The sequence below is a fragment of the Rhinatrema bivittatum genome, chromosome 2 (genome assembly GCF_901001135.1).
Source record: "Rhinatrema bivittatum chromosome 2, aRhiBiv1.1, whole genome shotgun sequence".
NCBI lineage: Eukaryota > Metazoa > Chordata > Amphibia > Gymnophiona > Rhinatrematidae > Rhinatrema > Rhinatrema bivittatum.
The window spans coordinates 336,380,185-336,395,243 of NC_042616.1; the positions used below are offsets into that span (position 1 = coordinate 336,380,185).

At 40.6% G+C, this 15,059-nt stretch overlaps 1 protein-coding gene across 1 annotated transcript in view; it reads right to left on the reverse strand.

The window, feature by feature from the left end:
* Positions 1–627: 627 nt before the first annotated feature.
* The window catches only part of MLH1 (mutL homolog 1), a 180,564-nt gene continuing 166,132 nt past the window's right edge, over positions 628–15,059 (reverse strand). The window contains 2 exon segments of the mRNA XM_029589829.1: positions 628–1,534; positions 4,815–4,928. Coding sequence (XP_029445689.1) covers positions 1,367–1,534; positions 4,815–4,928 — 282 coding nt within the window. The 3' untranslated portion in view covers positions 628–1,366.

Here is a 15,059-nt window from a genome sequence, read left to right on the forward strand (position 1 = left end):
TTCAGCCTTTCCTCTGCTAGTGCAGTCTGTTATAATTTGCCCATGCCCATTACTGTACATAGGAAAAAGCACTCGGCTTTTAAAGACTCGCATTTTTTTAAATATTTATCATGTATATGGATGTCATGTGAGGAAACACCCCTAGTGCCCCACTGGTCTGATGCTTCTCATGGCCTTGAGGATCTTAAATTTTTTGCGATTGACTTGGGGGTTCCCTCTTCCAGAGGAGAAAATTTTTCTGAACTACTGACGCATCGCGGACAATACTGGATCCAAGAGCTTCAATCTTTAATTCCCGGCGGTTTAAACAACAACATTGAATGGTCTTTGCTTTTCTAGTTTCAACTCAGACCACAACTGTTGGCTGTGCTTTTTATTTCCTGCTCTGTTTTGTTCGAATTGTTTATCTTTTATTTATCTCTTGCCTTCACCCCTTGACCTGTTACCGTCCCCTTCTGTCTTTGGGATTTAATTTCTGTAGTCACTGATCAGCTTTGTTTGGTCATGTGACCATACCTGTTTTTGGCACTCAGATTTGTTTCTTTCCTTTTATATTTTGCCCAAACATCCTTCCTCTATAAGAGCATCCTCACAACTGTCTGAAACCATTACATCAGGTATGTGGAATTTTGTATGTACTCATTTGTGCATTCTCCTGCTTGCTGCTCAATGTTTTTTTTTTTTGTGTCCCAGTGTCTGTACCTAACTCTTGTTCTCATTTATGATTGTTTTACAGTTTGCGCTGCTGCCTTTTAGTCCCTTTCATTGCAGTCTTCGGGCGAAACACAGGTCCGTGTTAGGGGACTTACTGTCATGCTTACAATCTCAATTTTGAAGCTCTTGAATAAAAATATTTACACTTTGAAAATTCTCCTTTCAATGAATACGGTGGACACCATTAGTTACTGCACACTGTGGTCTTGTCAACAAATCTATTTTTATACATTTGATTATTGCTGTAGTTAGTTTTGCTCTCTCCTCACTGATGCTATTTCTGTCTTGTGTTTGCAGAGTTGAGGCTTTCTTGCTTTTGATATCCCCTCCCACTGCAGCCTTCGGGCGAAACATGGGACCATGTTGCGAGAGGTGCTCCTATGTTTCAATCTGAAGAGTAAAAAATCTTCAAAAGTCATGTCCCAAAATTTTTTTCATGACATATTATAGTGCTGGATTCAATATTTAATTAAAAAAAACCAAAACAGAAAAACCCAGAAGGACATTTCTCACTTTGGATACAGGAACTTTACTTCCAAAACTGTTTTTTGGTAACCACTTCAAAAGATGTAATGCAATTATATTTTTTAAAACTCTCATTCAAAAGATGAATAATATATTTTTAGTCCACAGACCTAATCTGGAAAATTTTTTAACATCTTTCAAATACTTTGTACAGATCTGGTAAGTTGGCAAGTTGAAGAATGTTCCCATCATCCGCAAAGTGTTTAGGAGGCAAGAGGTATGTTCGGAAAGCTTTGTAAAGAACATGCTCAACTGTCCACTTCCATGATGCCGAATTTGATCCAAGCTCTTCATTCTGAAATAAGTACAGATATCAGAGAAATTAACTCTTTAGTTTGTTTACCTAATGTAGGTCAACCAGCAAGTGTCTCCCCAGGTTGTGCCTTTTTGTCTGTAACCACACTGCAAAAATGAAATATAAGCCAGGGTAATAAAACACCAATGGCCAACTAATGCCATATTGCTGGATCCACAATATGGAACACCATGCCCTCTGAATTACGCCAGGAACTTTGCCACAAAAAATTTAAACAAAACTTAAAAACCTGGTTATTTAAAAAAAGCCTACTATTAATGAACGAGTCCTCTTCTATTCATCCTAGTTTATTTCCACAGACACTCATATATTGATTTTATTCTCTTAATACAAAGTTATACATGGTATTGTATTCTTTCAGTTATGATGTTATATTGTAAAGCGCTATACCTACGTGCCCTGGTATATAAAAATCTGTAAAATAAATAAATAAATAATGCTACACATGCCCAACATACCACTTGTGATGCACTCCACTGGCATTAAAAATGAAATCCACAGACTGTGCCACCCATTCATCACTTACTTAAAATCATTTTATATAGCACTTGAGTGTAAAAGGGTTTCCCAACACTGATAATTTTCTTTTTTTGTTGGCAGTTTACCTACCATATATACTCATTTATTTATTTATTTGGCATTTTTCTATACCGATATTCTTGTAAACAAGTTACAAATCACCTCAGTTTACATTTGAACAATAAACTTTGCACAAGGATGCATTACATTGAACAGGGGGATCAAGACTTGGAGCCAAGCAAAATGGGGAAAAACAATTAGATAACTTGGTACGAGTAATACAGCTGAGGAACAAATGATGGAATCTCTCTCAGAGCGGCTTTCTTGTGATGTAGTTCAACAACATTGCCTAATCTGAACCGTATACTCATGTATAAGTTAATCTGAACTGTATAAATTCAGATTAACTGTATAAGTTCAGATTAACCGTATAAGTTAATCATGTATAGGTTAATCTGAACCGTACACTCATGTATAAGTCGAGAGTATTTTTGAGTCCCAAAATCAAGATTTATCTGTCACCCATGGATAAATTGAAGGTAAAACCCAGAGGGCTTATGAAATGGTGAAATCACACTAAGAAACAAACCGATAACTTAAGAAAATCATTTTGTTCTGCTTTTAAAAAATAAATGAAAGTGTCTTAAGAAAATGTCCCTGCTGTTTGTATCCTTCCCTCCCTCTCCCATGGCTTCTTTAAAAAAACAAAAAAACTAAAGCAAACCCAAAACCATCCCCAACCCTTCAAACATCATTAAATATAAAGCCCCCCAACCTCCCAAAGTCCCCAAGACTCACCCAAAGTCCCTGGTGGTCGAGCAGGAGACCCAGGAGCCATTTCCTGCTCTTGGGCCGTCGGCTGCCAGTTATCAAAATGACGCTGATGGCCCTTTGTCCTTTCCATGGTGCCATTGGCCGACCCCTGTCACATGGTAAGGGCAAAGGGCCACTGGCGCCATTTTGATTACTAGCAGCCGATGGCCCGACAGCAGGAGATCACTCCCGGACCCCCCGCTGGACCACCAGGGACTTTGGGTGAGTCTTGGGGGGGAGGCTTTATATTTAATGAAGTTTGAAGGGTTGGGGCTGGTTTTGGGATTATTTTTTTTTTAAAGAAATTTTGACCAAAAAAAAAATAAAACCTGTTCGCAACTACCGTATACCACATGTGCATAACTCACACCAGCTTTTCTGGGCTTATTTGCTGGCATAAATTTCTCAACTTATACACGAGTATATATGATAATTAAACAAGCAGAAAGCTATTTCTAGAAGAAGGGTACTAAAAACCCATTCAGTTTTTAAATCCAAGATCCCTAAAAAAAACAAAAAAAAAACCCAACAAAAAACCCCCACACTTTTTGTATTTCACAGTCAAGAGATATATGGTTATAAATGAACTATTTTTTTAAATAGTTTTATTGTAAATATTCATTTTATATATTAACACAATATTACTAAATTAGCAGCTGAAAAAATTTAAATACCAGGCTTGCATTAAACACATTAAAGAATCAGATTTACAATAAGCAGCAGGTAAAAATATAAACATTCTCCTATTCAATCTGCTTGCACAGTTATAAGGGCAAAAATGCTCTGGCTGACCTCCAATCAACAGTCTGCTTGGCCAAAAGGCTGATGCAATGCCTTTGAGCCACTGGGTGGCTCTGCTAAGTTTAAGGTTGCATAAGCCAGGAAGGTATACATTAGTGTGAATTATACAGGGGGAATTCATAAGGTCAGGTTCCAAGATTTCTTTTTTTCACACATGTACTTATCTTTTTTCTCTATATATTACAAAGTAGTACAAAAGTAATTACATATACTAGCTGAAGCAGCAAAACATTTGAGGTGATATGAGTATGTGTTTTAAAATACCCCTTTCTCCACCTCTCCCTCATCTTCTCCCATTCCTCCTTCCCCAATTTTACCCCTTCCTTCCCTTCTCGAGCTTCCTAGCCCCCTGCCTTGACCCCAACCCTTTCTCAAGCCTGATTCCAGCCCTCTTTTCCACCCCCCAGCACTATCCCTCTTTCTCTCATTGTACCTCTTCAGGTGCTACCTATCCCCTGCACTACAGTGGCTTCCTCCATACTTTGGCTTGTGCAGGCCCACTGCCCCATGCTCTGTCTTCTCTTGGCCCCTTCCGGCCCATGGGGCTATGAGTCCTTTCGCCTGTGGTGGCCAAAAAGGGACATGTTTTAGTATGCGTCATTTTGTTGACAAAGCACATACTTTTCAAATAGGACATGCCAGTTATAAAATAAGTGCACTGTAACAAATATAGCATGTGCTGAATGGACACTGTGCCCTGGGGTCCACTGCTGTGATTACACCAATAGATGGAAACCAGGCCTCCCCAAGTGTCTTATACAGAGAGAGAGAATAAACAAAATGAATATAAAAATTCTAACACAAAATTGTTAGCGCTAGAGATTTGATGATGCTGCAATTGTACTGCCTTCATGGATTTGACACATAGCCTTTGTCTACAAAGAGAAAGGGAGTCTGTGTGTACTTGCAGGACCATTCTCTGCATGCAGTCTAGCACTCAAATTTTGCCCAGGAGCTGCAATTATAGAAAGAGTATAGGAAAGTAAAATATGACAATTTAAACACATCCAGTTCATTTATACCACCACAATCTCAACCCGGCCTTTTAGCCACATGATGCACATCATCTGAAAAGGTGTGACTCGACCCTCTTAGAGTTTAGCATAAATACAAAGATCAACTGTACCTGCTGGTGAGAGGAATCTGAGCCCTCCAAGATATAGTGCTTTCGGATGGAGTAAAACATAGCGCACTCTTCACTGAAATTTCTAAAGCACTCTCTCTCATTATCCCAGTTCACCTGTGAAAGAGCAAAGCAATTTACTAAGTCCTCTGTGCTTGGGTACTTGCCAACTACATTATCTTGAGGGATCTTCATTTTCAGTTTTCCTCAAGAATCTAGCAGTGTTTATTATAACCAACAAAAACAAGAGAAAATCACTGGGGAGAAAAAAAGGAGTAATTTATTTTCTGGGAATACTCAAGAGAAACCATAGGGGTAGATTTTATAAATTTACGCAAGTGCGTACATTTGTTCGCAGACCAGGCGTGAACAAAAGTACGCTGGATTTTATAAGATACGCACGGCTAAAATCTGGGGTCGGCGCGTGCAAGGGGATGCACATTTGTGCAACCTGCGCACGCCGAGCCCGGCGCGCGCTGCCTGTTCCCTCCGCCTCCCCTCACCTTCCCCTACCTAACCCACCCCCCTGGCCCTATCTAAACCCCCCCTACCTTTGTTGGCAGATTTACGCCTGCCGAAAGCAGGTGTAAATCTGCGCGCGCCAGCAAGCTGCTAGTGCACCATCACCCAACCTGGGGGCTGGTCCGGAGGCCTCGACCACGCCCATGGGCCGGCACCACGCCCCGGACCCTCCCCCAGACACGCCCCCTCCCGCCCCTTTTACAAAGCCCCGGGACTTACACTCGCCGGCGGCCTATGCAAAATAGGCGAGCTGGTGCGCGAGTGCCCTGCGTGCGTAAATCCGGCCAGATTTACGCGCACAGGGCTTTTAAAATCCAGCCCTAAGGGAATATGTCTTTACAGAGAGAATAGTGGATACATGGGAACAGCCTCCCAGTAGTGCTTAGAGAGACAAGAACAGTATCTGGGATAAACACTGAAGATCTCTGAAAGAGACATAGGGATTGTAAAGCTAAATTAGTTGGGTAGATGGGCAGACTAGATAGTATGGCCTATCTTCTGCTGCTGTCATGTAATATTTCAATGTTACTAAGTCTCTATGCAAATGCAGCACCAAGTCCCACTTGAACGTTTTATTTTTTACTTGTCCAAACAAACTGCTGGTGGAGCTGCAATATAGTATATCCCTTTTGTTTTATTTTAAAGAAACCCAAGTATGCTATAGCTAACAGAAAAAAGTTATTTGTGCTCTTAAACTAAAGTTTTTACATAGTAACATAATAGATGATGGCAGATAAAGCTCAAATACGCTAATCTAATTCGCTCAGCTGAGATTCAACTTTGGGTAGATGAACATAAAAATTAACATATGTGCCCTGCTGGGTCAGACCAAGATCCAGCAAGTCCAACATTCTGTCTCTGACAGTGGTCACTTCGAGACACAAGTACCTGGCAGATCCCCAATAGCTAAGAAAATAAGAACCTAAGTTGCCATAATGGGTCAGACCAAGGGGCCATCAAGCACAGCATCCTGAGTCCAACAGTGGCCAATCCAAGTCACAAGTATCTGGCAACTACCCAAGCATTAAGTAGATTCCATGGGCAAAATCCAGAGCTTAATTGTGCATTGAGTGAAAAAGAATTTTCTCCAATTTGTTTTAAATGTGCTATTTACTATCTTCATGGCGTATCCCCAGTCCTTCTATTATCCAAAAGAATAAAAAGCAAGTTTGCTTATCGTAAATGTTTTTTTCCGTACATAGCAGGACGAATTAGCCATGCTGTCTGGTGACCTCATCAGACCATACGGAGCTCTCCAAGAATTTAGATTTTTGCTCTGCTGCGCCTGCGTGGCAGTTCTATGCTATGTCATTCCTCAGTCTGTCATTAAGCATAAAAGTCAGCACTATATCCTGGGAGAGAAGGTCTGTCCAGAGAGGAGGATGGGTTTGCATGGCTAATTCATCCTGCTATCTACAGAAAACACTATTTACAGTAAGAAAACGTTTTGGTTTTTTTTACCGTCGATAAGCAGGCTGAATTAGCCATGCTGGGTGGGGAGTCCCAAGCTTAGGGTTGTTAAACTTCCTTAGATACAGTAGCAAGCTACTTGGTGGAGGAAGTGCCCCTTGAAGTGTTTTTGGGTTTTTTTTTTTACAACCTGGGTTTTTCTGTAGACAGCCCTTCTAAGTGACCACTTTACTTAAGACTGGTTGTCCCACTGCACTGTCAAACTGCTAGTTGGTTCAGACAGTAGTGAAAGGTAAATGTATGAATGGAGGACCACATGACCACACTGCAGATTTCTTTAATATTTATTTATTTATTTAACACTTTTCTATACCGACCTTCATGGGAGGGACCATATCAGGTCGGTTTACATCAAAAAGGGGGAACTGTAACGAAACCGTAGGTAACAGGAAGAACAAAGTTACATTCAACAAGGGAGGTAAAACTTGGAAGCAAGGACTGCTGGAAAGAAAAGACTAAGGAACGAAGTGCTTAGGATAATAATAACAGCTGTTTTAAGAGTCAGGGTAGGCTCTTATATTGAGCTTGGGGATAGTAAGGGAACACTACACAAGTGCACCAGGGAAGCGGCCGCAGCTCTAACTTGGTGCGCTCTAACTGAGCTGGGCAGCGGAGACTGTACTGAGTTATGACAGTGCTGGATACAGTCTGAGATCCAGTTAGACAAAGTCCTCTTGGTCACTGCTACACCTAAGGCATTAGGACTGTATGAGGCAAACTGTTATGAAGAGCATCTATGGCCCTGGGTTCTCTGTTTGTAGTAAGCTAGCGCTCTTTTGCAGTCCAACACGTGCAAACGTTTCTCTCTTGCATTTTTATGTGGCTTTGGAAAAAAAACAGGGAAGCGTGATTGATTGATGTGAAAGCAGAAACTACCTTAGGTAGAAACTTTGGATGTGTTCTGAACACTACTTTGTCATGGAAGAACTGTAAGTAGGGCGAAAAATGGACCAAGGCCAGTAATTCGCACACCCTTCTTGCTGAAGTGACCAAGAAAAGGAAAAGCACCTTCCAGGTCAAAAACTTCAAAACTGCTGATTATAATGGCTCGAAAGGATTTTTCATTAGACAGGTCAAAACAATGTTGATGTCCCACGGAACAGGTGTTTCTGCCATGGGAGATATAGCCAAACAAGTCCTCTCATAAATTGGGATATGAGAAGATGTGTTGCAATGGAAGAAACAGTGTCCTTATCATGGTAGGCTGCTATCACAGATGGACTCTGATCGAAGAAGTTGCCAGCCTGACTTAGAAAGCTGATGCAGATATGTGAGTAACTCCTTTGGCAAAGCTGAAAAGGGATTAATGGAATGTGAAGCACACCACCCTGTGTAGCATTTCCATTCGAACGAATAGTTGCGGCGCATTTATGGCTTTCTAGTGGCTATGACGATTTCCTGAACTGGCAGTGGAAGGGCCAAGTCCTTCAGAATCTCGCGTTCAACATCCAGGCTATCACATGGAGTGATGAATAGAAAGGATGAAGGAACCCCCCTCCTGCATCAGGAGGTCTGGGCTTTGACCCAGAGGTATTGGTTCTCTTGTCGAATATTGTACAAGATAAGTATACAATGGCTATCTTTGCCATGCAGGAGCTAGGAGTATTATTTGAGCTTTGTCCTGAATAAGCTTCCGGACCGTCCGAAGAATGAGAGGGATTGGAGGAAAAGCATACAACGGGCCGCTTGCCCGCAACAGAAGGAAAGTGTCCTGTGCTTCCCTGCATTGGTTGGGTAGAATGGAATCTGTTCAGTTTCCTGTTGTGCGCCGATGCGAACAGGTCTATCCAAGGACGTCCCCACTCGAGGAAGAGAATGTCGGCTACCGTTTGATCGAGGGACTATTCATGAGGGTGAAACACTCTGCTCAGCTGGTGCCAAGCCCAGTAGACAGGTCGCCTGGAGTGCAATAGAGTATTGGTGGTCCACTCCCAAATCAGAACGGCTTCCCTGCAGAGACTCTAGGAACCCGACCCTCCTTGTTTGTTTATGTAGAACAAGGCAACCCGATTCTCTGTGTGGATCATTACAGATTTGTGTCATAGAAGATGGCTGAATGTAATCAGAGCATTTCTGATGGCTCTGAGTTCCAGCAAGTTGATTTGGTGGGCCCCCTTTTCTGACAACCAAAGACATTGCATCATGTACTGAAGGAGATGGGGCCGCCAACCCTGAGGGGATGCATTAATGGTTAGGATGCAGAAGCTGTGGAAGGGGTGTCCCCTTGGGTAAGACGCCGGCTTCAGCCACCAAGCTATCTCAACATTCATGGATTTTGTTATGCACAGTTTGGCCATCAAGGGCTGAAAGTACTGCAACTACTGGCTTTTCAGACCGCACTGAAGCCATCTCATATTTATTTATTTATTTATTTTGAGTTTTTTTATACCGATTTTCCTGCATAAAATGCATATCAAACTGGTTTACAATGAAACAGAATGAGCAGGAAGTAAAATTCCTTAGTCTAATACATTTAAACGTCAATAATGAAATATGCAGATGAGTATGGGAGACTACATGAATGGCCACTACCATATATCCCAGTATCATCAGAATTTGACGTACTGTAGTTACTGACCTTCGGAGTAAACGGAATCTCAGATGACGTATCTTTTGCACTCTGTTGTCTGGTAAGAAAGCTCTTCCCTGAATGGAGACTATTTTGGCTCCTATGAATTGCAGGATTTGAGACAGTTTAAGTACCAATTTATTGTAATTAATCAGGAACAGTAATGTTTCCAGGCATTTATGGTCTTCTGCAGATCGCTCTGTAGAGCTGCCATATTGGAGAAACTATAAGTCATTCATCTCGGTAAGGGAAATCTTGTATTCCCTGGTTACGCGAGTAAGCCATAGCCACAAGGCATTTCGGGAAGACTCTGGGGGCAGACGACAGACCAAAGGGGAGTACCCTGTATTGGTAATGATCGGATTTCATCTGGAAACGGGTATTGCCAACAGGACTGGTAGACTGGAATGTGTGTACAGGTGTCTTTGAGATCTAGGGAGCACATCTAATTGTTGGCTTGTATGAAGGGTCAAATGGACTTGAGAGAAGTCATTTTTAACTTTTCCTTTCCGCAGGTGCTTGTTTAGGGACCTAAGGTTTAAAATGCGCCTTAGATCCCTGAACACTTTGGGATGAGGAAGTATTGAGAATAGTAACCGGTGTTAATCCAGTAGTTCGGCACCATCTGAATGGTTTCCTGATGTAGCAACCTCTATAGTTCCTGTTTCAAAAGGGTCACGTGAGAGGGTTGCAGGTGGGAGCAGGGAAGTGAGGAAGTCTGGTATAATAGTCATTAACAGCTTATGCTCTTTCCCAGCAGGAGCAAAGAAATGAAGCCTCAACTATTTTGCCTTCTTCATTGATGATTTTACCACCACAGAAGCATGGGGCAAATGTACTACCCCATAAATGGAGACATCTGAAGTTGAAATGTTAAATCCAACTTCCTCCCACTGGGAGATGTTAAAACAGTGACTCTCAGGACTTTGCCAGTACAGAGTCCAGGAGCACATGTGCTGGCAAAGCTGAGGGATCTGCTGGTACTTCAAGAATCTTTAATATCCTGAACACCTCCACTCGGGGGTCTGGAATCTTTCAGACCTCTATGTTTAATGCTGTACCCAGCTTTTCCACAAAATGGGAATATGCAAGGTCATCCGGGGAGACGGATGCACTGGAGGTTCCTCCGGCAGGTCCAAATGGATGCCTATGGAGCTGTTCAAAAATCGAGACAGTAAATGATCTTCGTGATAATCTGAAAGCAGAGACTCAGGCGGGTTAATCCCTCTACCGGGTCTGGCCCCAGGAACGAAGAATTTTCTGGGGATCTCTCTCGTCAATGGGAACTTCCCGTACCCTCCTGGTGATCGGTTGGGGTTGCGTAATCTGGTAACTGGGGAGGCAGCAGCTGAGGGTGCAAAGAGGAGAAGAGGTTCTTGATTAGTGAAATCTGTTGCATCACTTGGTTGGACTGGCTCACTGGAGATGTTAGAGATGGCCTTCCTAGTCCCTCCGTGTTAGGGAAAAAAAGGCTGCTTGTTAGGAGGACGAACAGCCGCCAACAATATGTCTGACCTGACTGACGATGCTGTCCAAAACTATTTCTAAACCCTATATAGATCTCACTTGATAGGATGCAGATGTGTATACATAAAATTGCATATCAATGTAAATTCATAAAAGAATGATCATCATACCAAGACTTTGATAGGCTTATCATGCTATGTTGCAATTTTGCCCATATCAATTATTTATTAATCATCAATCATTCTTAAATAAGTGAGGGTCCTCTTCTCACTGTGTGCCCAGATCACTTTAATCTCCCGAACACTTGAGTCTCTTAAAAAGCTGCTAATTAGGACCAACAGAAGATGAAAGGAAAAAAGGAAAACCACAAGACACAAACAATAGGTGGCAAAATGCACTCAAAGAACCAACTGGATATGCAAACACACTTACTGATAAACCTGTTCTGTCAGAGTCTCTGCAGTTAAGAAGGAAAAAAATGCGGCGGAGTTGTCAATCAAAGTGAAACTGGACGTGGAAAGTCCTGATGGTGTTTTTTTTTTTATCTTATAAATGCTGTTAAACCCTTGTGTGAACTGAATCTGTTCAAAGTGAATGACAATAGGGACTTTAACTTGAGAACAATTGCTGCAGTGTGAGCCAAAGTGCTAGTAGCTATCCCAAAAATGTTCTTATAGAATGAAATAAATGGTAATATGAGAAAATATGAAACCAGAAAAAAAATAAGATAAAATGAAAAACATTTTTTGCATTGTAGCCCATGATGAGAAAACACCCTCATTAAAGCAAATGCCAGTCTATCTTAACATTCATGCCATTAGGAAAAAACTATTTAATTTATAAAAAAATTTTCTTTGTGAAATAAGATGAAATGTCACCACCCCGAGATGGGGGTGGTATATGGCCCAAAACAGTCCATCGAAGATCTTTGAAAGTAATTGTCGCTGTCACACAATGTAATACCATTGGGGCCCATCTTTAGTGGAAATGTAGCTTCTATGTTCTATTAGCTGGACCCTAACTGGATGAGCGGTCCTGCCTATAGAGCTTTAGGCAAAGGCACTGTATATCATAGATGACATTACATGATACGCAATTGGTGATGTGACGTCTGTATATGGTAAAACCAATGTTTGGCACATTCCACTGTATGCCTGTAATAGTTGAACTGCAAAAATCACAGTTGTTACAGGCAGTGTTGTCCTGTTAATGTTGATTGTGTTGATCTCAGAGGTGGCAAAGCTGCCCTGATGAGGCGCTGTTTGATGTTAGTCCCTCTCATATATGAAAACAGGGGAGTATTCTTAAACATTTGGTGCCAGTGTTTTTTTGTTTTGTTTTTTTTAACTATCGTCCTGATTTTATCTGCCATGTTGCTGTACCTCAGAACACAAACCAATTGATCAAGTCAGGCACCAACTATTTGAATATAAATCCGATCAGAAAACCAGGCTCTAGAAAAAGCTTTAAGAGCCTTCCGTGGGTAACTTTGTGTACGAAAACATGAGATTAATTCAGACAACTGTCTATAAAATTCCTCATCTTCTGAGCATAAGCATCTGAGTCGAAAAAATTGTCCAACAGACAGTCCACATTTAAATGGTCATGGGTGGAAACTTTCAAAATGTAAAAGATTGTTCCTGTCAGTTTTTTTATGAAATAAAGTAGTGTGTAATGTTGTACCTGATTTAAAAATTAAAATGTCCAAAAAAGATAATTGGTGTTGATCATATGTAATCGTGAATTGCAAATTAGCATTCTGTTGATGCAACCAAAGATAAAAATCTATCAATGATTCCTCTGTGTTATCCGAAATGAAAAAGATGTCATCTATGTATCTCGACCTTGACTTGATAGGCTGAAAGAAAGTTGATTTATACACTGTTTCTTCAAATTTGGAAACAAATAGATTGGCCACATCTGGTGCTATCGGAGAGCCCATGGATCTGTAGATAAAAATCCATGCCAAACTGAAAAAAATATTGTACAATATGATCTCAGCCAGAGAAATTAAAAAGTTTGACAGAACTCATGGCGTGTGTGGGATGTAAGTACTTCCAACACAATGTCCAAAGCTGATTGTTGCGGTATATTAGTATATAGTGCTTCAATGTCAAGGGATGCTAAAAACAAGCTCGGAGTGATTGATGGACATTTGGAAAGTTTTCTCAACATGTGTGCTGTGTCCTGGACATAGGAAGTTGCTTGATGAACAAAGGGTTGTAAGAAAAGGTCGACAAAATGTGCCAAAGGTTCTAACAGGGACCCACTGGCCGACACAATAGGTCTAAGCGGAGGTTTAATGAGTGTTTTATGGATCTTTGGAACCCACATAGATAAAAGGAGTACATGGAGATGATACTTGTAGGTAAGATAACTCTTTTCCTGTGACAAAACCTAATTGTTTTGCCTTTTTAAGCAATGTGCCAATTTTGAGTTGTATCTCTTTAGTGGGGTCCATGGTTTTTTTGATATAGAAATTGTCATCCACTAGCTGGTTATGTATCTCCTGGATAAATGTTCGTTGTTCCATGTAATGCCGTCAGGCAAGTTATTGTTCTTTGTAAACCGGTTTGATTTGCATCAAATGTAGGAAGATCGGTATAAAAAAACAAAAAATAAATAAAATAAATATAGTCATGTTTGTTCATAAGTACCACAGTGCCATCCTTGATTGCAGGTTTGATAGTAATGTCCCTGTTGAGGGCCAATGATCTTAAGGCCTTATTCTCCTGTGATGATAAATTATAAAAGGTATGACACGGAGTTTGTTCTACGTCTTCCAAATCTCGCAAAACTAGATTTTGAAAAGTTAGTATGTGGGAGTCTATAGGTCCTGGTGGTAGCCAGGTGGAACGTAATTTAATGGATGACTCTGTTGTGTCTGTTGTCTTCTCTGAAAAAAACAATTTAATCCGTAATGTGCGGAAAAGTCTGAGTAAGAAGATCCTACATTCAAATGGATCATGTGTTACTGTAGGAACAAAAGATAGACCTTGATCCAAAACATGTTCTTCAATCGTGGACAGCTGGTAAGAAGATAAATTGATCACGGACGAATTTGTGACCGCGTGAAGGGTCTGTGCCACTGATTGTCTATGATGATGCAGGTTATATGATCTGCTTTGTGAGCGGCCTGTCCTGTGTGGTCTGGAACTTCGTCCTAAAATTTTTTTTTCTTTTACGTGTTGGTCATGCGAAAGATCTTCATCTGCTCCGCTTGATGAATCATTGGAAGATGCAAAGGCTACTTTCTGTTTCTTGACTGGAGGCGGATCTGGTGAATGATTCAACCAAGGATATACCTTGGATGTAGCATAATCATGTTCATCAGGATGAAATTTAGCTATCTTATTCCTCTTGATGTCACTTTTAAATTTGTCAATGTTATGTTGTAATTCTTCTAGAGATGTGTTGAATTCCTCCAAAGATGACTTTTGTTTCAGATCTTCTACTACTACTACAACCGTCTGTGCCTTAATGTCTTACAACATGATTTTAGTGTAGTCTATAATCAAACGTATTAGGTCTAATAAGCATTTATTTAATATGGATACCCATTTAGACATGAAATCAGGGGAATCAGTGAACATCAGGGATTCTTTGTTCATCCGCAACCCTCGTGGTATCATTTGTTGTTTGACATATTCTATCATCATAGCTCCGTGTAATTCAGCTCTGGCTGCTTGTGCAGAGTTGTAAGTTCCCCCAAGAGATTAGACTGGGAATGTATACTTGAAGTAGAGTCTGAAAGTAATGAAGATTCTTGAATGATATGGGCTACTTGTTCAGTGGAGTAAGAGAAAACATTTTTCCAGTCCGTTGTCGCCATTATGGTATCTATGTGACAATACTTGAAACAATAAAACCCCAAAGTGAAAGAATACCGGTATTCAAAACCCTATATAGATCTCACTTGATAGGATGCAGATGTGTATTCATGAAATTGCATATCAATGTAAATTCATAAAAGAATGATCATCATACCAAGACTTTGATAGGCTTATCATGCTATGTTTCAATTTTGCTCATATCAAGTACTTATATTTTTAATCATTAGTCATTCTTAAATAAGTGAGGGACCTCCTCTCACTGTATGCCCCGAACACTTTAATCTCCTTTTGTTTTTTTGAAAAATATTTTATGCACGTAAGAAGATTATTTATATAATGTTAGACGACACTTATCTTTAAAGTTGTCTTCAAAAAGTGAATGTGATG